Source organism: Desmodus rotundus, chromosome 3 (genome assembly GCF_022682495.2).
Source record: "Desmodus rotundus isolate HL8 chromosome 3, HLdesRot8A.1, whole genome shotgun sequence".
Taxonomy (NCBI): Eukaryota; Metazoa; Chordata; class Mammalia; order Chiroptera; family Phyllostomidae; genus Desmodus; species Desmodus rotundus.
This window is the reverse complement of record NC_071389.1, coordinates 176,690,215-176,716,325: the sequence shown is the minus strand read 5'-3', so window position 1 is coordinate 176,716,325 and position 26,111 is coordinate 176,690,215. Positions and strand designations below refer to the sequence as shown.

At 47.6% G+C, this 26,111-nt stretch overlaps 2 protein-coding genes across 2 annotated transcripts in view; one reads left to right on the top strand and one right to left on the bottom strand.

Annotated features, from left to right (window-relative positions):
• Positions 1-15,268, top strand: part of FAM234B (family with sequence similarity 234 member B) — a 30,143-nt gene extending 14,875 nt beyond the window's left edge. The window contains exons 5-13 of the mRNA XM_024575555.4: positions 1,468-1,598; positions 5,066-5,213; positions 5,548-5,689; positions 6,687-6,830; positions 7,002-7,083; positions 9,572-9,727; positions 10,352-10,469; positions 11,913-12,133; positions 12,768-15,268. Of these exons, the coding sequence (XP_024431323.2) occupies positions 1,468-1,598; positions 5,066-5,213; positions 5,548-5,689; positions 6,687-6,830; positions 7,002-7,083; positions 9,572-9,727; positions 10,352-10,469; positions 11,913-12,133; positions 12,768-12,773 (1,148 nt within the window). The 3' untranslated portion in view covers positions 12,774-15,268. The remainder of the gene's footprint in view (positions 1-1,467; positions 1,599-5,065; positions 5,214-5,547; positions 5,690-6,686; positions 6,831-7,001; positions 7,084-9,571; positions 9,728-10,351; positions 10,470-11,912; positions 12,134-12,767) is intronic.
• A 33-nt stretch (positions 15,269-15,301) lies between these two features.
• Positions 15,302-25,889, bottom strand: GSG1 (germ cell associated 1). Its single transcript, XM_053921787.1, is given in 6 exon segments — positions 15,302-16,386; positions 16,389-16,411; positions 18,184-18,295; positions 19,870-19,917; positions 21,072-21,390; positions 25,849-25,889. Coding segments are annotated over 6 exon segments (831 nt in total). The 5' UTR covers positions 25,858-25,889; the 3' UTR covers positions 15,302-16,066.
• Between the last annotated feature and the right edge of the window lie 222 nt (positions 25,890-26,111).

Sequence of the window (26,111 nt, the reverse complement as noted above, 5' to 3'; positions counted from 1 at the left end):
GTGCCCAGAGATCCTGCCCCATTTTAAAGTACCGTCCTTTGGAGCCCAAAGCGGCTGCTAGTGATTATCCAAGTAGCTTAGCTTGTTCCCAGCTGCTGTCTGGCTTCAGGCTCCTTCCTGGAGGGGGGCTCTGTGTGGAGTTGGTGCTGCCATTGGCCATGCAGCTTCTAGGGCCACAAGTTCTCATGGCTCCTGGGCCAGAGACCATGGTGAACACACTGGCAAATGCTCCACCAGGTCAGCGGGAGAGACAGAGACTCCCTCCTGGAGGCCATGGGTCATGTGACTGCTGAGGTCATGGGGCCCATGGAGAGGACAGGCCAGTGCACCAAGTGCAGATCCTGAACGGCAAGCAGTGAGCAAGAGAGAGTTTCTTTTTCCCCTGGTTTATATTAGTTTTGGATGTGGGGTGGACCAGGTACTTTTGAAGAATGATCAATTAACTTCTAAATTTTTGTGTGCTTTAGGTGGGCCCACCTCCCAACCAATCCCTTCTTTCCCCGGGCCAGACTGACAGGCTTCTTTGGTCCAGGACCCCTGCCTCTACTGCCATTTTAACTTCTATTACTCTAGTCCCACCCTCAATCTGGTACTGGAACGGGAAGGAGTGCATTTTCCCTCTATCCAATTATCTTGCTAGCCTTGTGAGCGCTCAGTGTAAGAACCTCTTCCTGTCGCCATTACAGCTGATGGGGGAAACTCCCATGGTGCTCCATCAGCTCTGCGCCTCCCATGCCCTAGGCCCCATATGAAGCAAGTTGCCCACACTCAGGCCCCACTGGCAGCGAATGACTGAACCAAAAGCCTAAGTAAGGAGACCCTGGGGATGCCACGTGGCCTCTCAAGCAGCACTGAGGCAGCCTCAGCGGGAGGGGCAGGGCATCTGTAGCCAGGAGCAGGACCTCCACACCAGGGGTGGAGTGTCTGCAAAGCAGGAGCTCCAGTCAGCACACATCATGGTCCACCCCCAACACAACCTGGCAGACGTACTGTGAGACTCAATGTCCTTGCCGTGACCCTGGGCAGTCCGCAAAGGTATTGTCTGGCTGCACGCCATGGCCTCAGTGCCCCGAGGAGCATGGCTCAGCGGCTCCCAGGTTCCATACCCATGGCCTAGCTCCATCTCCCCTGGTGACCCTACCTATTTCCTACCCTGAGCCCTCTCCCAGATGTCCAGACAGGCCGTCTATTGGTATCACTCTCTCCTGTAGTGCCTCCATTTTACCTAAAAAGTCTAGCTGTGACATTATACACTGGTTTGTTAGCTAGATACTTGGGGATTTCAGCTCACACTCCCTGTTCCCTTCCTCCCCTTTTAATAAGATAAAAACTGAAGGAAAAAGAAAGTAGGAGTTGCTGTCTGTTGTTCGGCTACCGAGTTTCTTTTTTCTGGCCTGGGGACATTGCAGCTGCCTCTTCCAGAGTCAGAAAGCCGTAATTGTGATCAGCATATTTGTCCTCCCCTAGGGAAGACTGTCTGGACTTTAAACCCGAACTACTTATCCAACAGTACCCTGGCTGCCCCGGGGGTGGTGCTGCCCGATGTGGATGAAGATGGCGTTCGAGATCTCGTGGTTCTGGCTGCTGGGGAATCACAGGTAGGCTGTATATCAAATGGTCCTTGTTTCTAATAGAGAATCCTTCAACTTTAGCTAGTTCTTAGTATTGTTATTATAAATGCTGCTTGAAACCTCTTATTATAAGGGCTTAGATTTAAATAAATTTGCCTTGTGAAATTGAATGGATAAGTTATCATTCTGAACCCATTGCCCTGGCAGTTTCACTGTGGCTCCAGACTATGGCGCGGTGCTGCCAGGGAGACCTGTGTGTGAAGTGACCGCTTTGTAGCTTTGTGGCCTTGGGTAAGCCAGGAGCCTCCCGAGCGTGGGCTTCTCTGTGTGTACAGTGGGGGTGTCAGAGCCACCGCATTTCATGTGCCTGGAGTAGTGCCTCTGTGTATGTGTTGTTTTATCACATTCAACTTGTATCATAACCATAAAACAAAAGACAGACGGATAGAGAGTTTATAAAGCAAGCATGTAGGAACAAGTATAGAAAAAATTATAAGTTGACAAGAAATAACAAAAATAACGAAGAAAAGAGAGCAGTAGTTCAGGCTGCGACTGTACAGACTTTGATTCTGGTGCAGGGTCCTTCCCTTATGCTCCTGCATCAGGCTTCCCTGGGGCTAATTATCCTCTGCCCAGGTGAAATAACTGTTAGGTATTTTGTCTCCCTAAAGTACAGGATTAATGAACATAATCATCTCAGTTTTAAGTTTTTATTCCTGAAGTTTTTCTTGAAGCTTTTTCAAAGTCTCCCTAAGACTTCCGAGTGTGAGTCCGCCAGGGGATGTGTGTGGACAAAAGAATTGAACAATTTGGAAAGAAGAGTTGTGGAAAAGTGTGGTTACAGATCATTCGGTCTCATTTGATAATTTTCATTTTCATAGACTTCGTGTTTGCTGTTGTGACTTTTGTAATGCATATGTAGAGTGGAGTTGTAAAATCCGCAAGTCCTACTATTCAGAAAACAGAATTAAATCTATCAGTGTTTTATGGTTTTCTGCCGAGAGCCCTGTGAACTACTTGAAGTGCCCCAGTCACGAGTTTGCGGAGCGCTGCTCTAGTACCCCAGGCGGAGCTGGTGATTGTGAGAGGAGAGGAAGCATTAGGTGAGGGGGGTCAGAAGGCCAGGCAGTTTTAAGGGCACTTTCCATTAGTTTTTCTTCAAGTGGCCAGTTGGTCTTGAAGTAGACTGAACCCAAATTCTGGAATTATTCACATAATCTTTTTATTCCCGTCACTGGGAGTAAACATGGGGTCTAGGGCAGATTTCCAGGGGCACATCCGTCAGGCAGTGATTCTCCGAATGTCCCGAAGTGGGAAGTGGGGGGGGGTTCTTTTTGAAAGAAATTACAGTTAGCAAGACATTGAACAAGTTTATAACCTAGAGCTCAGTGGTGGTTGATGGGGTGACGCTTCAGGCCTTCCGAGACCCTCCATAGTGGGGTAGCCTGTCATAGAGGAATGGGCGTCTTGCCGATCCTACTTTCTGCCTCTTGTCTTTTGTCTCTGCCAGAAAACAAGATGGGCCCAACTTGCCTCAGAGAATTTACTCATTTGCCCAGTAGTGTACAGATATGGAGTAGTCTCCATGCTGCCCCAAAAGTGATAGACTGTACTAGAAAAATCTTGGAGAAGCGATGGGTTTAGAGCAGTAGCTTTATCTTTATACTGACCACTTTTGACCTCTACACCAGCCACAGAGAAGCTGAGGAACCTGCTTACTGTAAGCTACAGACATGGGAGGCTTGTTCTTCACAAGGAATGGAGCGTAATAGGTCTATGACTTAGAGCGATTGCATCCTGAGGTCTAGTTTAGGGCGAGGTGGGCTGGGGGCAGCTGACCTGGCGTGGGGCTAGAGGAACTGATCTGGCCTGGAACGTTAGTGGGAAGGGGCCTTAAAAGCCACGTGGTTAACCCCTTCATAGCATGCTTTACTCTCTGACGCAGTATTCCAGACTCATTGGCACCCATTCTCTCCTTGAGTACTCAGGCCGATGGGAATGCCACTGATTTGTGAAACAGTCCATTTGATTTTTGGTCAGGTCTAGAAAATTCTGTCATTGATGAGAAATCTTCCTTCTTATAGCTCCCATTCATTGTTCAGGTTCAGCCCCATAGAGCTACTCCGAATGGATCTAATCCTCTTTCTGCACGGAAGCCCTTTACCCGTTAACCCTGTCCCACTAAGCCTGCTACGCTAAAGGCTAAATATCCCCAATTTCTCATACTGTTCCTCATGCTACATGGAGTCCAGGCCTCTCTTTTTTGATTTCCTTCTCTTTGTACTCCAGTTTGTCCATATCTCTTTTAAAACTCTATTCTATTTTTAGTATCAGTTTTAGTGACATAAGAAAATTGTTACTTCTTTTGATATAGACTCTATTTCCATTAATGCAGCCAAAGATTGTGATAGCCTTTCTAAGATTCAGGTTTTGCTCATAATCAGTTAAAACATCCACATTTTTTAATTAATCAACTAACTAATGTCCCAATTTCTTCTTCCAGATTTTGGCACATCTTGGAGCCTAAGACTTTCTTGAATTTTGAGTTTGTCATAGAGCATATTAACTATCTCTCTCAGTTTTTTGATGAGCTTCAATTCTTTTCATTCAAGTCTTTGATAGGAATGATGATAGGATTGGGACAAAAGCAGATGCTGTGACATTCCAATAAAAACCTCCCTCTGGACTGTCATGGACTCCTTCTCTGGACAATCACTGTCTTTATCTTGTCCATAAGAACTCAGGGTGATAAACTTTGCCAAAATCCTTACTAAAGTCACGATATCAATACAGTCCTCACATTTCCCAACCGGCCACTTTTCCCAAAAGAAAATCCTTTAGAGCAGGGGTTGGCAAACTATGGCCTGCACACTAGATTTGGCTATTGCTTGTTTTTGTAAATAAAGTTTTATTGGGACACAAGCCTGTTCGTTTATGTATTACCGATGGCCACTTTTACACGACAGTGGTAGAGTAGTCACTACAGAAACTGTTGGCTGGCAAACCCGAACATGTTTACCATCTGCCCTTTCACAGAAGATGGTTGCCTGTTTTGCGTTAGAGTAGGTTGAGAGCGGCCGTGCCAGACATACAATGTTTTGATGGGAGATCAGTGTCTGCATTGATATTTGTTGGGACCAATAAATTACTGGGTATTTCTAGGTCTGAGAATAGAGACCCAGGGTTCAGCTGTCCTATATTTAGCTCTGGGCTAGACTTCTGGTCTCAGGTGACTATTCATCATCAGCTTCAGAGAAATGCCTGAGCTGTGGTAAAGATGCCCTTTGCAGGTATCTCAGTGAGGGGCTGGGACAGTTGCCTCTTTCTTACTTAGAGGGAAGTAAAGTAAAGCAGGTTTGGCTTGGTGCTTTCCAATGTTGGAAAGCGTTTCTGAACCCTTAGTTAACAAGGAAGCAATGACTGAGTGGAGAAACGATTTGGTTAGGAAATGATAGGGCTTCTATTGACTGGACCCCCTTCTTTTAATTCTTCAGCAAGATTTGTGCTTTCTGCTGGTGTCTGGCCGGACGGGGAGTCCAGTAGGCCGACCTGTGAAGTACAGCATCGTGGGAGAGGGGAATCTGATTGGTCCTCAGGTTTACATTACCGCAAATGGAGCTGTCTACATCCTGTTTGGATTTGGTAAGAAGCAAGGCTGGTTTCTGCTGCTGCTCCCCAAGCTATATGTGATCGGGTCTCTTTTGGGAGACAGGGCTAAGGCTCGGGAATTGCTGATACCAGCCCTTTCCTTACTTCCTATAGTAGGGGCTGCTTGCTGCCCCCACCCACTGCAGGTTATTAATTTTGCTTTCCCTTGCTGCCTTCTATAAAGAGAAGACTGTTTAGCATCTGCATAATCACTTCCTGGTTCACTCCGTGTTGGACCAGTCGGGGTGGGCTGTATTAGGCAGGTCCTCATCCTGGGAGAGTTCTTTCAAATTCAACTTCTCAGTGTTGGCTCTTCCTGTGGTGCTAGGAAATATCCAAGCCGTCGCCCTGCGGGACATTTTTGTTCAGGCCCAAAATCGGGACAGCTCACCACCTTCTCTGCAGATAGAAGAGCCGGAGTGGGAGAAGCGAAGATCTGTCAACCTGTCTGAGCTGATTGACATTTACAGGTAGGGCCTTGTCACTGGGGTCCCATAAGCTGTCACAGGCCATGGAGTCTCTGAGTTTGGTTGGGCTGGTGAATGTGTGGGCAGAGTGTTGGGGAGAGACAGTGATAGCCTTAATGTGCCATGTTCTGGTCTGGTTAATGTGAGAGAGAAATTTTCTTTTCATGGTAACATGATGTGTTGATGTCCATGAGTTAGTGACCGTGACGTGTGATCTCTTTGCACTTAGATTGCGAGGAGGGGTTTTTGTTTAGGTTCTGAGTCGGTGGGGCAGGCGAGGCTGGAGGGCCTTCAGGTAGGGGGCCAGATTTCCTTAAAATAACTGTCTGTAAAACTGCGCCGAAGTGTCTGCCCTTCTCTTCCTGCAGTTTTCTCTAAGTTGTAGAATCAATTTGGCAGAAGCGAGGATAGTCATCCATGAAATCTTATTTTTTGTTCTTGTTTATTTCTTAACTAATAGCAAGTAGTTTATCTGTCACATACAGTGGATTTTACCCGTTTAACCCTAAACCTGGGTAATAGTTGTCTTCATTATTTTAATACTAGAAGTTTCAGATCATTTTCTAGCATTTTCTGAGGCAGTATCGTGTTCCGGTGAGTCTGACAGATGTGACACAAAATGGTTCCAGTCGTGCAGAACAGCGTTTGACAAAGTGTGCACCAGGAGTTGCTGTCCAAGCTTAATGACACTTTCAGGACTCCTGTCCAGATCTCCATCCCCTCCCCGGTTCTTCTTGGCTCTGTCTTCTTTCCCAGAGTGTCCAGCATGAGAGGTGTGCGGCACTTCCGTGAGTTCCTTATGAACCTACACGGATTTTCTAGGGACCCTTGGTTTCTAAAGATCAGGAAAATGACGTTCAGCTGAACAGCAGACTTCCGCTAGGTGGGAGGTGACTACAAGAGTCTATACAAACATGTGTACCAAGAGAAAAAGTCCAAGCCAGTGGGGCAGGAAGCTCAGCTAAGCTGGAGACTAACTGTTGGGGTCTTGGTGATTCAGTGATGGTGTCGAGCAGCTCCAGCTGGTGAAGGCCCCGGATTCCAACTGCAGCAGCCTCCTGATTACCACGCAACAGGCCCTCATCCTGCTTCGGGGGCAGAATCTCACACCTCTCTGGACTCTGAGACTTCGAGGCTTGCACAGGTTTGCAGTGTGCTCCTTCTCATGTTTGCTGTGCTGGCCCACTTGCCCATGTTGAAAGACTGCCCGGAACAATTATTTGCCGTCAGGCCTGAGGCAGAGGGAGGGAAAGAGTTCATCGTTTTCCTCTTTTCCTTCCTCACCGTCCATCACTTATTTTCTTCTCGTTTGTAGCCAGCCTACCCCTGGGTATTTCACTGACGATCAGGCGTTAGACTTCCTTCTGCAGGTGGAGGATGGAGTGGGGATGAAAAAGGTAAAACCGTGGGACTGAAATCAGTCAAAACTTATATAAACTATAATTTGTGTGCAGCCCTGTGCGAGGCATTGGGAGAAATAAAAACAACCTAAAGGTATGGTCCCTTCCTTCAATATGACACAAAGTCTAGCAGAGTGGATCAAGTGAAAACTTAAGTTCATGCTAAAATCGGCAGCATCGGAAGCTTTTCTAGCTAACCTTCTTCCTGCATGGGGCTACCTTTCCCTGGACCCTAACTTACAGTGAGGCAGTTAGGCCCCTGGAGCCTTGCTGGCGCCTCTGAGTGAGGAAAGGCTGGCATGGATAAATCTCATACTTCAGTCCACACCGTCCACACCGAGATTTCAGAGAAGGCAGGACACCCAGGGTGGCTTCCTTGTTAGAGAGGGCTTTCTGGAAGAGGGAATGCCGAGCGGGGTCTTGAAAGTTGAACTGTATTTCTGTGAGGAGGGGTTGGGTGGGGAAGCACGCCAGGGCTGGAACCCAAGGCCAGAGGCCCAGAGACAGAGCGTGTGGCATGGCCCCAGGACACTGAGTAGAGCCTGCTGACTACGTGAGATTGCATAGTGTGAGGATGTAAAGGCTGGACAGACGATTTTCATTTCTTTAACATTACAGGCAGAATTAGAGTTTTTAAAATTTCTTTTTGATAATTGACCGAGCTTTTTGGTTTGTCTTCGCTGTAAAATATGTAACTGTATGTTGCGTACTGTGCCCTGAGAGGGAATTCAACACGCAGTTAATCATCAGCTCTGATGTGTGTCAAATTCTGTGCTGGATACACGGATGATGTCTGTGGAGACGCGGCCAGAAGATGAGGCCACAGTCTGTAGCTCTCAGTCACTTGGGCGCCTGTTTGCACACAGTTCCGCCACGTCGTGGTCAGTGCTCTGAGGAGGCTCACGGTGCCACCGGGGTGTGGAGAGCAGATTGAGTGAAGGGAGTCACGAGCCGCTTCGTGTTGCCCAGGGGTTGGATGTGCAGAATCATGGGCACGGAAAAGAGGTTTGCAGGGTGGGCAGACAAAGATAGGGTGAGGGGTGTTCCCGCCGGAGAGCAGAATGAGCTTAGCTGGTGGAGGGCCGGGAAGGCAAGGCTGCAGAATTTGGATGAGGCGCGGATGGAGCAGGTTATTTGGTCACGTGCAGAGGACAGATCTGATGATATAAGAGTCATTCAGGGAGAGTCTTCCAGCAGTGCTGTCCGGGAGAGAAGCAATGTCTGATTGCCTTTCAAAGGAATTTCAGGTGGAATTTTCATTGGCATTCCTGGCAGGGTTGGGGGAGAGGGTAGGTATTGTAGGTTGGTTGAGGGCTGAGATGCTGAGGGTTAGGACTTGGGTGTTAATCCTGGCTGCACTACTTGTTAGTGACCTCGGGCACATTAGATAACTTCACCCACCTGCAGTTTCCGCATCTGTAAGATGGGTCACAACACTGCCTACTGCCTCCCTAAGGTTATCGTGACAGTTAAATGAAATAGTAAGTGTGACTGGACTAGATTGTTTAGTGCGATGTCTCTAGACTTGTTTTCTTCCCAGGACTGTCAGACGGAATCTCGGACTGCTAGCCTGTTTCCCTGTGTGCTTGCTCAGAGGGGTTTGTCTCCAGGTGGTTCTGAGAGCTTGGCGAGGCAGAGTCGGACCACGGGCAGAGAAGGGCAGGACTCGAGAGTCTGGAAGAGTAGGGCGGGGATTGTAGACAGAGGTGTAGTCCTTTCACACACAGAGGGACAGAGACGTGGAGGAGAACGACTCGGGGGCTGGAGGTAGACGGGGAGTTCCTGGGGGATTTTGTCAGATGACAGGCTGTGAGGAGTTTGGGGTGAAAGGAGATACAGATGCTGCCAGGGATAATGCATCAGTTTCTTTAATTATCCTTTGAGAGATTCAACAAAGGAGCGAATTTTTTCTTCATTTGTTTTCTACCTGTTTAGACTGTGGCCTTTTAAATTTGAGACTACCCTGGGGCTGAGCTGCATATGCCATGACACCCTCAGTCCAACACAGACAGCTCTTAGCCCGGAGTGTGGGCCCTGCGTTGCCGCCGTCGGGGAGGGAGGCAGCAGGGATGGGGTGCTGCTTTTGGCGTCTGGTTTCAGCAGCACCACTGCAGACTGGCTCTGTCTGAGGACCGTCAGTGACACGGAGCAATCTAGGTCACTTTCTGTCTCTGAGCCTTCATTTTCTCATCTGTGAAAAGAGAGGTGGACTAGATGCTTTATACTGTCCCTTCCCACCTGAGGATTCTATGGTCCTTTGAACTCTATGGAGTGGGAATAAGGGCTGGGGAAAATCGGGTCCTGGTTCCTAGTTGTTACTTAATGCTCTCTGAACACCTGATTTGTTCACATGTAATGAGCTTAACCTGTTAATAGATGTGATTTGGGGTGCGTGTGTGTGTGTGTGTGTGTGTGTGTGTGCGTGTGGTGTTTTGGCCTGCGGCCCTTCTGAGGATGGGCTGTACCCACTGTCTTCTCGTTACAGATAATGGTGGTGGACGGGCACTCTGGCTCTGTTACGTGGAATCACAGTGTTCCCTGTCACATGAAACGAACACCAACCACCTCAGCAGTTACTTCAGACCAGAAGTCTGTCTTCCTCTTTTGGGCTGAAGGGCTGTCAGCCGCATCTCCCAATTCTGTGAGTGAGCCTGGGAGGATCCCTTTGTCACTCTGTCGGATGGCAGCTGCCCTGCGGGGCGGACTGGCTCTGGAGGTTTTATTAGATCCGCGACACTTCCAGGGGGTTATGGGTGGAACAAAGCAGCCTTCGAGTGGGCAGAGCAGGAACCTGCTTCCCCCTGAGCTCTGCTTAGTGCCTTTGCCTTTCTGCCAAGCAGTGTGAAAGCTGCCCGCAGCCCCTTGGCTCCTGGCTATGGCCGTGGAAGGCTAGGTAAAGGGTAGAGTCCTCTCGAGGCCCTAGGGCCACATGTACAGATGCTTCGCAGGTGCTGCAGCTGCTGAAGGGGAGAGTTATGACTGGTCTGGAATGGGCAGGGAAGGTTCCGTGGAGGGCGAGGCTGGGCTTTGAGAAGCATTTTCTAACTTGTGGTTTGATGAAGTTAGCGGTTAGTCAGTGTTTTGAACTCTTTGAAATATGTCTCTCGTATCTGGGAGTTTCTCTCTCCTTGTAGTTGGGGTCAGGTCTCAGTGTCTGGGAGGAATGAGGAAACTCCACGGTTCCCTCTGCCCTCTTCCTCCAAGGGCCGTCACGTGTGGGAATGCAGCGTGGCTTTCGCTTTTCCTTTTTGCTTCTCCTCGTCAGGATGTCATCCTAGGAATGGAGCCATCCAGCCTCCACCACCTTTACCTCCTGCATCCAGCGTTCCCCTCGATTCTTCTGGATCTGGCCAATGCCACGGGCACAGTCACGGCTTCAGAGGGTGAGTCCCGGCAATGGCGGGAGTCTGTGCTGGCTGTGTGTGGGAACACCACTGTCCTACCAAGGGACGGAGGTATGCTTTCAGGCGACAGCAGGGGGTGTGCTGAGCCACTTTTGTTTTCCCTGCTGTCCCTGGTGCCCCAGCCCATTGATACAGCGTTCCCTTGGGAAGAGCACCAGGCTCAGCGGGTGAGGACCTGTACCCTCGGTACCCTCGGAATCTGCAGCAAGCTGAGGGGAAAGTGCAGTCCCATTCCTAAAGGCTTCTAAGGGGTACTGGCTCATGCATCGTGCGCTTGGCAGGTGTTGAGCATCAGGGGTATGCCAGGCACAGCACCGGGGGCTGTGAATACAAGTAAGAATAGTTTCTTGACCCTTCAGGCGCTCAGGACGTAGAATGTTTTCTGAGGGCATTGGTGTAGGAGACTTTCCTTTGGCTAGTAAAAGGAAACATGCCCATTGCATAGAAATGGCAGAAAAGTCAAAGGAAACAAGAAAAATGGCCCCTACTCTGACCACTCAGCACTGCTGTTAACATTGTGGAAGTATTCTTCTACTCTATATATGTATCTAAGTAATACCGTATAGCTAAGTTGGGATCCTGTACTAGGGGCCCCGTAATTCAGGAAACTTAAAGCCCTGGAAACTCAGCCACAGCTGCCTGCCAGGCTGGAAGTGTCTGGTGGTCCCGGCCTCACAGGTTCCTCGCCTCAGGCTGGCCCTGGGAATCTGCTGTTCCTGCTGGGGGAGGGTGGGGAGCACCGGACGGCACGTTTCCTTTACGGCTTTCCACGTTCTCTCGCCACGCGAAGACTTGCTCTCTCCTTACAAACCTATTTGCCTTAAAGTTGAAGTTAATGCTTTTTCAGTTTTTTGGGAACTTGCAGCACACCTACCCACTGGCTTTGTGCGCAGTGGGGGGCGGAGATATCGGCTTGCAGAACCCCGTGATTGGATCTAAATGAACTATTTTTCAATATCAGCATAAAATATTGTCATTTGGTGAACATTGAATAGTGGTAATTAAGAATCAAGACCATTTTTACTGCAACACCTGTTTTAAAGGTGAGGCAAAATAAACACCAGGGCACTAGCTTATGTGACCACATACTGACAGTCTAGGAATTCTAGTGCTTGTGCTCACTGTCACCGTAGTTGGCCTAGCCTCTGGCTTCCTGATCTGGGGCTTTCTTAGAAACAGCTTCAGAGAGGAAATGATACAAAGACCCAGAGGAATGCACTGCTTTGCTGGCACCCAGTCCTTTACCACTGTGCACCCACTGGTTGGCTCAGTGCCTTGCATCTGTTGGGTGCTCAGTAAACTTCTTATATGAATTATGAAGGAGTAAATGAATGAATGAATCTAGTTGCTGAACGAAACCACTCTACTGTTAGTAGAAGTCTTCTGTCCTTATTAGCTGTTCTTGTTTTTGTCCTTCCTCAGTTGGAATTAACGACCTCTGGAAAGATGCCTTTTATGTTACCAGGACAACGGGGCCAAGCTCCAAAGGCCACCTAGCACCCCTGGTGGTCAGCAAGCTTAGTCTACGGTGGGCATTGATGGAGGGCCAGATGGTCCAGCTAAAGGAGACCACCCCCAAAATTGGCCGTGGGGAGTTGCGAAGATTCCTCTCTCGAATCAAGTTTGTTGATTCTCCCTTGCAGGTGAATAGCTTCTGACACAAATATTTGGTTACTATTGAGGGTTTAGGGTAAATTCTACCAACTCCAATATTGCTCTTTAGAAGAGGGAGGGAAGGAGGGAGAGAGAGAGGGAGGGAGGGGGAGAGAGAGAGGGAGCAGGGCGGTGGGGGGAAGAGAACGCGCCTTTTTGAGTAGCTGCATATCAAGAACCAGTGGTTCGGACTGGCGCTGTTTCCTAAGGGTGCTTCTCCACCACTGAGAAATGGTACTCGGTTCCTTTCAGCTGGAAATGTGGTACCATCTCCCTTAGGGGACAGTGGAAAGGTGGGGTCATGGTTTTTGTTGCACCAGGGACTGAAGGGGTGGATACTACTGCCATTTTCTGAGTAGGGGCTAGTGATGCTAACACGTGGGGCTTGGGGCAGTTGCATAGAATTGTCTGGCTCAAAATGCTAAAGCCCCTCTTTTCCCCAGGTACTGTGATCTAGGTCAATATTCAAGAGCTTATCATGGAAAAATATAAAGTCTCTGGGCCTTCTTGCGGGGCCTCTTATGAACTATTGGGGCTACAAAAAGGACAGGAAAATAGAGGCTTCCTCCACTTCCCTCCCGTGAAAAAGGTTGAAGTCACTGATATTCTCACCTTTCTGCCTAGATCTAGTCTGGTGGAGTCTTCAGCTGGAGAAGAAGTGAGCAAAATGGGTACTGTCCCTCCCCTGTGAGTACAAAATCAGCCCTTCGGAGAGAAGGAAGACGTCTTCATCCCCACCTCGCCACCCCTGTGGTTGCTGCGGAGCACCTCGGAAGGCACGCTGGAGTTCTCGGATAATGGCCATTTGGTTGGGGTACTTCGCCTGCTTTTTCAGTCTGTAAATTACCCCCTCCACCAGATACTCTGTAGATAACTTGGAAATGTGAATCTTATGTTTTATTTTTTGTATGTCTAATTTATAAACTCTTTCTGGGAAATTCTAGTGAAGTTCTTCACTGGAACATTTTATTTTGCATTATGCCATGCGTGTATTTTTCAGCGTTGTGGTGAAATGTTTTCTAGACATGTCCTAAGCTCCAGGGGCCCAGTTTCTTGTCCTAAAATACATCTGGTTTGTTTGGTCACCTTAAGGCTTCCAGATGGCCCACATCTGATTTTTAGGGCCACTCATCATTCTCTCCTTATTCTCTCCCCACCGGTTCCTCAGCTTCTTCCCAGCCTTCGCAGCAGAGAGAATCACTGACAGCTGGAGACCGCGCCAGCTGGCTAAGCATTTGCTCCCCTCCCTTGCCTTCTGTATCCTGCCGCCTCACACGTCCATGCTTATATATTCCGTGACCGCACACCAACCATGTTCCTATCGGAAGGGGAGCACAGATGAGGGCCATGTGTCACCGTGTGGTTTTGCTTGTTCTGCGGGTCATGATCTTTTTTATTGTGGTAAACGTGTGTGCTGTGCTCAGCTTAGAGGAAAACTGAGGTCAGGAACAACGGAGGCAGATATTCTTCTCTCTGCTTCATCGCTACTCTGCTTCCTTAGCATCTTCTACTAGGTGTCCTCCTTACTGCTTTTCTTTTGCTCTTTTATTCAGGGATATTTTTGCTTTGCTTGCATGAGAGCAAAGCTGTTTCTGGACTTCTGTTCTTGCTCTTGAGTCCAGTGTGCAGCCAGTGTGCCCTGCACAGCTCCTTTCCTGCAGCGCCTTTGAAGCACTGTATTTTGAGAAAACTCATATGTAAATACTATCACTTTAATAATCGGTTAAGTTCTTTGGAATTTTCTCGTGATTCTCCCTTCTCCTGGATAAATATATAACTTCTATTAGGTTCTCTCCCAAACTTCAAGGTCATTGTTTATTCAGCAGAAGACCCCACGTTAGCTGAAAAAGAGCTGCTTTCCTGCTTGAATAATGTGGATAGGTCACTGCTGAGTGCAACTCAGGTTCTCTCTTTACTAGATCCTGTATCTATTTAGCTTATGTTCATAAAGGAATTCCAGAAAATTTAGAGATTACAGAAACTTAGGGACCCTCAATTCAAGGAATATGTTGCCCCTCTGGTAGGCATTGTTGACACCACAGAAGGTTGGTAGCAAAACTCCCCCCAGGCACTAGCCCAGCCTGTAGGTTGGCCTTGCCAGCTTTCTGGACACCTTGCTGCTGTATGCCTGTGAAAGCAAATCTGGTTTTAACACTTTGGAGGGCATGTGAGGGGCATGTGTAGGTCAACTTATTGTAAACTTGGGGCCATTTACAGGATACCCATGAGTGTGGGGATGATTCCATATGTACTTCTAGGGTTTGAATCTACTGGGTAGAGCCGCCTAGGAGCTAGTTCGGTCTAGTAGAGGATTCTAAAGACTAATTTATAGTTGACTGAATAGCTAAAACTTGGGTGATGGTCCTGTGGCCTGGGCCAAGCCATCAAGGCCTAAACTTGGTTCTCTACCATGTTGAGGTTTTCTGGGAAGGCAGCCCCTTTAGGCAGGAGTAAAATGCGAAGATGTTTCCTGAGGACCTGATTTGGGGGGGTTGTTTTGGGCAGACGACTGTATTTATGCTGGGTGAGTCCCAGAAACACATAGAGGAAGCTAAAAAAACATAAAGTCCTTAAATTCTTCGTGGTGTATTTGCAAACTAACTTAACCTAGACTATTTTGACTGTGATAAGTTTGAGTCTCTTTGCTAAACATAGTACAAGCCCTAGATGTCTTCTTCCTCTTGCAGCAAGTACAGAGGGTGTAAATGGAGGCAAAGATTGAGGCAGCTCCACCTGACCAGCGTAGGTGCTGGTCTGTCCATTCTCTCTCGAAACCTCGCTGGCAGCCGCCCGCCCAGACTTCTTTCTTCATTCCCAGCATGGCTTTGCCAGCAAAGCCAATGTGACAGCTGCTTAGAAGTGTTGTGACTTCTGCAAATGCAGGGGTCTTTCCCCTCCCAGTCTCTCTTCTTCCTGGACAGGCCTTCCCCTACTCTAGACCACGTCCTCCCCATCCCTCAGATGGCCTCTATTCTCCCTTCTAGTGCGCTGTGATGATACCAACCCCTTGAATGTGAATTGCTATCCTTATTGCCCATGTTAAAGAAGAGCCAGCTGGTATATTGTCAGGAAGCACTATTTAAAATGTGAATTGTTACAGAACAAATAAATACTGTGTACGGGAACATGTGTGTGCCATTCTTACTTTTTAGCTATGAAGGATGGTTGGTTTTCCCCTGTGGATGGATGAGAAGGTGGGGATCCAGAGAGGGGTGTATGCTGCAGCCTTGTCCACTGCAGACGTCTCCTGTGCGGTTCTCCACTGGGGAACCATAGTCCTGTCCAAGCAGCCTCAGCAGGCCATTCCTGGAAGTGGGCCTGTCTCTGCATGTGGTGGGAGACTTCTCATCCGTGCACGTCTCCTCATGGCTTCTAGGATAATATTTAATGAAACTTTTATTGGGTGTCCACTGTGTGTATGCAGAACATGTCATAGACAGGGTGAGGGACATCCGTTGAACATGTGAAAGGTCCTAGGAGCGCCTTCGTCTCCCCTTCCGTGACTCCCAGGAAACTCCAGTGCACCCTGGAAAGCCGAGCCACAGTCAGACTGCCGATCTGCTCACCTCCATTTCTCCACGTCCCAGACAGGTGACCAGAGTGGTAAACCCCTACAGGGCAAGAGCTGCATTTTCCTGCTCTTTTTACCTCCACTGCTATGCTGAGAACCAGCACGTAACAGTCAGTCAGTAAAGGAGAGAAGTGAACGTGTGAGGTAAGGCGGAGGGTGAAAGGTGACAGAACTGTGAGAGGAAAGGGAGCAGTGGGACCCAGGTGCCGCCCCCCTGCCTTGAATTTATACTTGAACATACCCTTGTTCTTAACCTGTAAAAACCATTTTCCAGAAACAGACTTTGGCTCACTCACGTGTTGATACAAACATGTAAGGTTGGGCTCAGCCTGCTCTCCAAACCCACTTATCCCTAACACTCTTCTTCTTCTACAGATGACCCAGCCAGCTCTTCTTTTAACACCTGGCTGGTGCCTTGTTGGAATCTCTTGTTCTATAGCTCCACATAGAAGTCAACCCCTCCAGAGATGGAGCGGAGGGGCTGAGTGTGGTGCTGGTGGTAGCCGGGCAAGGGCCCCCCGGGCTGGGCTGCGCCTGACAGCTGTTGGAAGAAGCACTGGTGGTGGAGCGGCAGGCAACTCAGGTTTCCTTTGAAGCTCTCACTGTTCTTGCACTTGAACTCCAGCACCAGCTTGGTGTATGTGTTGGAGGTTGTGACAGCTGATGCCATGAGCAGGTGAAGGAAACCCAGGCCGTGCTAGGGACAAACATACAGAAAAATTAGGTGGACAAAACGACTATGGGGAATTTACACAATGGAGTGTACTACTTGGCTGTAAAAAAGAAGAAAATTTTACCCTTTGCGACAGTGTGGATGGACCTAGAGAACGTTATGCAAAGTGAAATAAGCCAGTCAGAGAAAGACAAGTACAACACCACGTGACTTCACTCATGTGGAATCTAGTGAACCCGTAGACCTGTAGCTTGGCTGTGTACAGTGGACATAGCCCAGTGTAGTACCTTCCTCTTCCGTCTGCCCCCCTCCCCCCAGCCACCCCACACCCTGCCAAAGAGTTTTCTTCACTCAGACACCGGAGTGATCATCCCTCCTCCATCTTCCCTTGTTTTGAGTTTAGCAGTTTGGAGGGCCCACAAAGTTGCGTCTCTGAGGGCCACTCAGGGAGCACTCACTACAAATCTGGAGGTACTAAAGGTCGCACTAGGGGAATTTGCCTCTCATGAAAACTGTGGTTCTTGGCTTAAGGGAGTTTGTAATGGATGGAAGTGAAGCTGAAGATTAAGAAAAGATTAAAAGATTTAGAAGAAAAGACATTAGGGAACTTTATCAAACACAGTCTTAAACACCTAGCAAGTCAAACCTCTAAATCTCCCCATGATTCTGGGGAGAACAGGAAACAGGAAGTTGTGAGGGATTCCATGAGGCCAAATGATGGTTAAAACCAGATCACATGCTGACACGTGTCCTGTCTGCTGCCTCTGACAGACTGAGTAGACTCAGCCTGGGCAGGCTTCTGATGGGAGTTTTGTAGTCTGAGCTCTATAGTTGTAACGCCAAGGATGGCTTGAAGACAGGCAAAAGGTGAGGAATGATGGGTCTGGGAAATGAGCTAAACTGATATGGTGGCTAGAGGAGTAGACTGGAGACTCCTGGGTCAAATAGCACAGACTATACCATGAGAAAAGGGACAGGATCTTGTAACAGACATGCGGAGCTTTCCATGTTGCCTACTGGAGCTTAGAGACTCCAGCCTGGGGCTGTGTCTTAGCACCGTTAAAGCACTTAGTACTCACCCAGGTAGTTCATGTAAGATCAAGTTGCACCTATGCGTTGAATAGGGTGTTCTTCAAGGGAGAACGTGAGAAACTTATGCAAAGGGGACATTTACCTTGACTCTATTTGTTTTGTCATAGTTGCTGCTTTTCCTTTTTAAAGAGAAATCTAAAATCACTCCTTAGTTTTTTAAGGGCTAGAGAATGACTGTAGAGGAGGTTTTATTTACAGCGCAGTTTGGTGGAGTAAGAATGGAGGTAGGAAGAAGTTACTCTTCATTATAGAAGAATAGTAAGCCATTCACAGGGAATAGAATTGAACCCAAGTTTCAAGACTAATTCTCCATTTCTCTGTCCTCCAATAGCTAGAATCATAAAATATTCAAAATATAAGGCATCATTTTCATAAGCCATACAAAATCAGTTTCATTTCCCACGGGCAACATACTTAATCAGGTCAAAAAGCAATTGCTGCAGTTGTACCAGCAGAAACAAACTGGACAACGGCCTCACAAAACAAGCTAGAGGGACCCTCTCTGTACCTCTTCAGAAGGTGGGGGAAGAGTGGGTGTGGCCTGATGGTCCAGCCCTCTGACTGACAGGCTTCTGGGATGAGGGATGAAGAGAAGGCGGAAGGAAACAAAGTAACTGACTACTTGACTGACTTCATTAGGGAGCAAATCTAATGGAGGTTGGCTGGGGGAGGGGTCAAAGCCTCAGGAGATGGTAAGCACTTACTAGAAGGCCCAGCCGTAATTCCAGGCATGTGGCCTCCAGTCTTCTGGACCCAAGTTGGCGGTTGCCTGGAAGACTTGTGAATATATCATATGGGCCACCATCCCCAGAAGGCCTACAGAGGGAACAGGAAGGCCACACCCTCAGAGAAAGGCTGATGTTGCCGTCTACAGGGAACCTGCTTTCAGAGCAACCTCCTCCTTTTGTGTCCGGTGCAGCCTGTGCCCATCACCCGTGTGCCACCACATTTCCAGGAAGGCTAATCTGTAATGGGGACTTCCTGAATGCGGATCTTTGACCAGGATGCCCCAGACTCTAGGTTTAGAGCTACGGAGAAGGTGTGAGTCAATGCCGCACTCAGGGCCTGTACTTCTTCCAACTCACACCCCTGCTGTGAGCTTTATTCTTGATGCTATACATGCTTCTCTTTAGCCAACAGTCCTGAAGAGCTGTGTGTGTATGTCCCAATTGAAAAGTAAACCAAACTAGTTTACACATTGAGAACATTTGCAAATAAAAAAAATTCATTGCCATAAAGTACATAATGATCTAATACAACATTCCACATGTTATCTCAATTTGAAATGAAAGATGCCTGCAATGTATCTCCTTCCTCCAGTGTTTATGCTGCCTTCTGGCTCCTCCTTCCTCCCCTCGGGATGTAGACTCCAGCCTGCCAGCTAGCACTTCAGAGCCAGCGGGGGACACCCACCTCCCCAGCTTTGGGGGCACTTACCCGACAGGACGGAGGAAATAGCTGTGAAGGCCCTCAGCGTGAGCCCACACCCAGGGTTCCCAGTGAACAGCAAGTTCGTTAGTAGCTGGAGGAAACCGATGAGTTCAAGTCCGATGTAGGTGAACTGGGCTCCCAGTGATAACCACAGGATCTCTGTCAGAAAGCAGAGGAAGAAGCTCCGTCACCCTGCCCATTAAGTAACCGAACGGTGGGTGAACAGCTAGAGAGAAGTTAGATATTGCCGATTAGAAGAGAAAAGCCCCGCAGCGTCAGAGAAGGGGAGGAGACCTGAAACCAGGTGGGAATGTTCCTTAATTTGGGCTTCTTTGCTATCACCCCACTGCTCTCACTTGGCTCAGTATCCAATATATAATCAAGTAAACTTGATTGTGAAGACTGTTGAGAGATTTGAGAAGTCATCTGAATCTTGTCAGAATATAGCTTTGCTATTTATCATTTTTATTTTTTTCTCACTTAATTTTTGACAGATTTGTTCCCTCCCTCCTCCTTCCTGCCCTCCCTTCCTCTATTTTCCAAAAAAAAAAAAAAAAAAAAAAAAATTGGAGAAAATAAAAAACCCCTAAGCTTTCAACTTGGTTACTTGGCAACAAGAGTAGGCTAGAGCTGTGGTGGTTTTCTATTTGTGAGCATATCTGCCGCTGCCATTCCTGCTTTTGCATTCCTGTGTGTGAATGAAAGTCAGCTCTAGAAGGAATCTGTGTCACCCATGGGGCTCAGAAGAGGAGAAAAGCTGGAGATCACAGTACAATTTAGATGCAGAGAAGCCCCCAAACTCAATGGCAACTAGATTTGTTATGAAAGCCACATACTTGCCACAAGCCCCAAGGGAGGGTGGGGGAGGAAAGGCTTCTCCATTAACCGCTTCCCTCCAAATCGGACAGTGGGGTGATGTGGGCCTTGCAACGTGGCAAATTCCAGTAGTCCTTTCTCACCTCTCTTGGTTGGTGGTGTGAGTTCAATGAAACCTCGGCACCTCTCCCCTGAAACAGACAAGGGTCAGCTTCTTGGAGGTGCTTTCTTGGAAAACCGGGAGGCAGTCCTTCCCCAGTCCCATGCCCAGTGCCAGCACTGCTCCGTTTGCTCTGACACAGTGCCTGCCCAACGTACAGCAGGCTGGCAGTCCATGTCTCTTTGAAAGCAGTTAAGGATGCGTGGATGAATGAATGGTATGGACAAGAGCCATCCAAGATTAATTTCTCTCTCTCCAGTTCCTGATAGTGCAGACAACTACGTTTCCTAGTGTTAACCAAACCCATTTGCCGCCGCTGTACAACTGGTCAGAGTGGCTCTAAATCATTAAGGGACTGGGGTTGGAGCTGTGTTAAGTGGCACAGTAATAACTTCAATATCGGTGTAAATACACACACATTTGTATTCCTCCTGCATCTTCTTTTCCCCTTAGCCCAAACCAGGAGAAGTAGCAGATCACAAATTGTCCATGACTTTGGGCTTTAGAAAAACTTCACTACCAGCTGACCTTTGCATGCTTTGCACAGGAAGTGGGAAGGGTGACTTGAATCCAACTGCCCCTCCCCTGGGGACACAGGCTGACCCAGGAGCCCTGGGAGGGTCTGTCTGCAGGGCCTGGAAGGCGTCCTTACAGGACCTGGTTACCCTGCTGAGCTTCAGTTCCCCTACTTTAACAGTAGTAACAGTAACACTTAGAGGGGGAAACACTTTGGGAGACGAAGAGGAGAGGAAGGGTGACCTACTCCGATCCATCTCACTAATGAGAAAATCAAGGCCTGTGGAAATGAAGTTATCCATATAAGGTCACAACTGGGCAGTGCGGGCTTTCTCTGTAATAGTCATCTCTCCTTGTTTTGTTTCTAAACAGCAATTCTGGTTTGCTGGAATGGAAAATCTTACAGTGGTGAAAGTCTAAATGGAACCCTTTAAAGGTAATGCTATTTTAAACCAGAAAATCTACTAGACAGGCAGGAAGTGAAAAGACAGGTAGACTTTCGATCTTATTAAAAAGGATCCTAAAGAGAAGGGACACAGTAGAGAGGTGGCAGATGTTGAGCTTGGTAGTGAGGCCCGTGGGGTATGGGGGAGCGCTACAGACTTCCCCTGGTTCTTTGCATAAGATCCCATGGGGGAAAATTCAGGCAGCCGGGGGTGAGGGGGCTACCTGGTTCTTCCACAGTTTCCTCACAGGATAGCCACATGCCACTGCGGAAGGTGTGGAAGGAGAAGCCGTCATCCCCAGTCTCCCAGCTGTAGTGCACCACCTCCTGGGATGGTGTGCTGTTGCGGCCCCCATCCAAGGGCACTGGCATGTCAAGGCACTTGGTTGCCAGACCTTTTCCGCACAGGGGCTTGGGCACCTTCTGTGTGCCCACAAACCAGTATTTGCCGAGCAGGAATGCTGTGGAGAGGCTGAGTGATAGCAGGTTGAGGATGGCAGATAGGAATGTCCGTTGGCCAGAGAAGCCCTTCGGGAGCTCCATCTGTAACAGACAAACAAAGGGAGAGCCTGATTCCAGAGCCTCCTTGGAGATCCAGGCACCCGTCCCTGTGGTTCCCTAACCTCAGGCACACCCAGCCACTGGGGGTTTCCTCCTGGGAGCCCTGTGGAAGCTAGAGTGGCTGGAGCTTATTACATTGAAATGCTTACTGGGGATGGTCTGAGTCAGCATTGGGTAATAACCTTGGTCAGAAAGTAGTTAAGCCAGTGAGGCTAGTATATGTATCAGGTTGAGAAGAAGGACTGGGAGCACTCGTAATTATTTTTGGGTTTGTCTGCATTGAGAGGTGCTGGCTTGCCGAGGTATGTGTTTTGGTAACGCTGTGAGCTTTCAGTGTCCTCTTCCCTGCATTACAGAGTCCTCTGAGAGGAGTGGAGGGGTATGTCCTGTCAAACCATGCTGAAGTGGGTCATGGGCCTGGGGTGCAGACAGAGGCTTTGGGGCCTTGAGGGTAAAAGGAAACAGTGGACCGACCGGGATGCGGGGCTCTTGAAAGCCCTGGAGAACCGAGGGAGCTATGGGTTCTGAGAGAGGTGGTTGTCTGGGTCCAGCTTTCACCCACTGCCGCTCGGATGCATAAATCAAATAGGAGATGGCTGCGTGGCACCCATGGAAGCTGGACACCACGTGTCGTGGCCATGGAGCCACACAAAAGGTGACTTTGGCTGGTGCAGGGGAACCTGGAGGGCGTTGCCACAACTTGAGGCAGTAGCTGTGCACGACTCACAGTGGAGACACCATGTGTGGAAGCAGAAGGATCAGTGGCCCGTGTGGCTCTGGCTGGAGCCCTCACCGGGTTACTGTTAGTCTAAGAGAAGACAATGGCTAGTTGAAAAATGACCAATATTAGACGTTTCAACGTTGGGGAGTGGTGGGCTGGAGCCAGACTTATTTAGAAAAATAAATCTGACAGGTCTTGCACTTTCTGTTATGGAGTGGTTTATACTATTGTGTTAATACATGCTGAATGGAAAAGAAGCCCATGCTTAGCTGCTGACAGACGCTTCTTAAAGTAAACCATTTTGAGCTTTCCAGCGGACCTCTCATAGCAGAATTAATGAGACCCAAATCTGCTTAGTTTAAGAGACATAAATAAAGCCATTGCTAAATGGGATAGGCCCATTAATCTGCCTCTCTCATCATCTCCAACTTAACATTTTCTACATTTAACATGCAACTTTATCTTAGAAATGTAACAGTTTGTTCTTTAGACTTTACAAGGACTAAAACAGTGCCTGCTACAGACAAAGTGCAGATTATTTTATGGTGATAAGAAATATACAAGATTCATGTGTATATAAAAACCATCATACAAAATATGTTCTGGAAAGCAATCTTCTAATTTGGTCTTTGTTTCTTAAGCACTCAAAACAAAGTAAATCCACCAAGAATCGTCAGAGTGTGCAAGGCTCTGGGTGATGTTGGTAAGGACTGAAAAACCACAGCGCCTGGAATAAGAAAGATCTTATATTGCCAGATATGGGAGTGATATGTCCGCCTGTCCCAGAAAAAAAAAGAGAGAATGTTTTCATCTTGTTTTTAGTTAGGAAAATCCTATTGATTTTAGTTATTGTTTTTTTACTATGAGTTACCCCTTCTAATTATCTTCACATCCATTGCCTGAACAGGAAATAAATTTTCAGGAGAACTTCTTCATTAATCAGTTTGTCTAAATATTGAAGTAAAGATTTAGGCAATTCTGCATTTCCAACAACTTTGTTTTCAATCTTATATGGCTTGGAAATTTGTTTATTATCATCACATCACATCAGATTTTAACTTTACCCTCAATTTATTTCAAGTTATGCATATTTGTACGTTCTGCAGTTTTTTCAGAAATAAGAATAATGAACACAGGCTTCTGGCCAAGATGGAGGTGTAGGCAGACACACTGTGCCTCCTCGCACAACCAAAAGAAGGACAACAACAATTTAAAAACAAAAAACAACCAGAACTGACAGAAGATTGAACCTCACAGAAGTCTGACAACTAAGGAGATAAAGAAAAAACATTCATCCAGACCGATAGGAGGGGCAGAGACGGGCATCTGGGAGGAGAGGACTCGTGGCAACACAGCGGCTGGCAGATGGATCCAGAGATGTGGTGGATTGCAGAATGAATGGGGCAGGCAGTGCGACCGCTAGCAGACCCCATGACCCCACATTCGCACACAGATAAACCAGGAGGAACTGGAGGGGAGTGAAGCAGACCACGTAACCCAGGGCTCCAGCGCAGGGAAATAAAGCCTCAAACCTCTGATTGAAAACACCCGTGGGGGTTGAGGCGGCAGCAGGAGAGACTCCCAGCCTCACAAGAGAGGTCATTGGAGAGACCCACAGGGTCCTAGAGTGTGCACAAGCCCACCCATTCGGGAATCAGCACCAGAGGAGCCAGTTTGATTGTGGGTAGCAGAGGGAGTGAGTGAAATCCAGCAGAGAGTGGAGCAGACACCATTGCTCCCTCTCGGCCCCTCCCCGACGAACAGCATCACAGCGCAGTGACCAGCGTTACCCCGCCCCGAGAACACCTAAGGCTCCGCCCCTTTATGCAACAGGCACGCCAAGACCAAAAAAAAAAGGCCCAAATGAAAGAACAGATCAAAGCTCCAGAAAAAATACAACTAAGCAACAAAGAGATAGCAAACCTATCAGATGCACAGTTCCAAACACTGGTAATCAGGAAGCTCACAGAATTGGTTGAATTTGGTTGCAAATTAGATGAAGAAATGAAGGCTATGCTAAGAGAAACAAAGGAAAATGTACAGGGAACCAATAGTGATGGGAAGGAAACTGGAACTCAAATCAATGGTTCGGTCCAGAAGGAAGAAAGAAACAGCCAACCAGAAAAGAATGAAGAAACAAGAATTCAAAAAAATGAGAGGCTTAGGAGCAACCAGGACATCTTTAAACATTCCAACATCCAAATTATAGGGGTACTAGAAGGAGAAGAGGAAGAACAAAAAATTGAAAACTTATTTGAACAAATAATGAAGGAGAACTTCCCCAATCTGTCAAAGGGAATAGACTTCCAGGAAGTCCAGCAAGCTCAGAGTCCCAAAGAAGATGGACCCAAGGAGGAACACACCAAGGCACTTCATAACTACATTACCCAAGATTAAAGATAAGGAGAGAATCTTAGAAGCAGCAAGAGAAAAGGACACAGTTACCTACAAAGGAGTTCCCATGAGACTGTCAGCTGATTTCTCAAAAGAGACCTTACAGGCAAGAAGGGGCTGGAAAGAAGTATTCCAAGTCATGAAAGGTAAGGACCTACATCCAAGATTGCTCTATCCAGCAAAGCTTTCATTTAGAATGGAAGGGCAGATAAAGTGCTTCCCAGAGAAGGTAAAGTTCAAGGAGTTCATCATCACCAAGCCCTTATTATATGAAATGTTAAAGGGATTTATCTAAGAAAAAGAAGATCAAAAATATGAACAGTAAAAATGACAGCAAACTCACGGTTATTAACCACCACACCTAAAACAAAAACAAAAGCAAACTAAGCAAAGAACTAGGACAGGAACAGAACCACAGAAATGGAGACCACATGGAGGGTTATCAACAGGGGAGTGGGAGGGGGAGAGAGGGGGGAAAGGTACAGAGAGTAAGTAGCATAAATGGTAGGTAGAAAATAGACAAGGGGAGGGTAAGAATAGTATAGGAAATGTAGAAGCCAAAGAACTTATAAGTATGACCCATGGACATGAACTATAGGGGGGAAAGTGGGAGGGAGGGGGTGGGCAGGATGGAGTGGAGTGAAGGGGGGGGAATGGCACAACTATAATAGCATAATCAATACATATATTAAAAAAATAAATAAAAAAAAGAAAAAAGAATAATGAACCCTGCCCCTTGTTCCAAGAAGACAACTAATTTAAGGAATGAGTGATTTGAGAAACAGAGGATGAGAAGAGCGTGGAATGAAGTCCAAAGAGGCTGCTTTCAGGGGTTTCCATCAAGGACAGACACAAGGAGCCTCACTGAAGAATTGGCTTGATAATTGAATGGGAATCCATTCAAGATCCTTTTCAAGAATTATCTTCAACACTAGTACTGTGCCCCTCATCATGTTTTTATTTCTCCCCCCAAACATGCTTTTTTTCTTCCGGAATCCACATACCTCTTGAACTGGAAGAACAAATCAAATCTTAAGTGGTTTCCTTAAGGTGATCTTAAAGAAGTAGCAGCCATAAGAAAAGTTATATTTTTGCATGTGCTGACAAGCCCCATGCCAAGATGATTCTACTCTAGAAAAGGGACAAAGAGTGGCTTTCCCAACACTTGGGTTCAGATCATTAGAAAGTGCATAGGCACCCAAATGTCACTAATTCTTCCATCAACAAAGGTTAACAGAAAAACTCATAATTAACATAGGCTTAACATAGACAACGAATTGATGAGACAGGCACAACTGTTACGAGAGTCAGGGGAAGCTGGGTACCTCGGCCATGGTCAGTCTTGCGGTTTGTCTGGAAGGACCGCAGGATGATGTCTGGGCTCCAGATCTCTTTGGTTTAATGTTGAAAGATTGAACACTAGCATTCCCACCCTCCCCCTCCACCCTCTACCATCCCTCCCCTTCTCTTTCTCTCTCTCTCTCTCTCTCTTTTGGAGTGCCTCACGATTAATCGCTGCCTTGCAGGGAACTTAGGCACTTAATAATCGATAATACAGTTGTGGCCCAGCTCTTCTGGGAGGTCACAC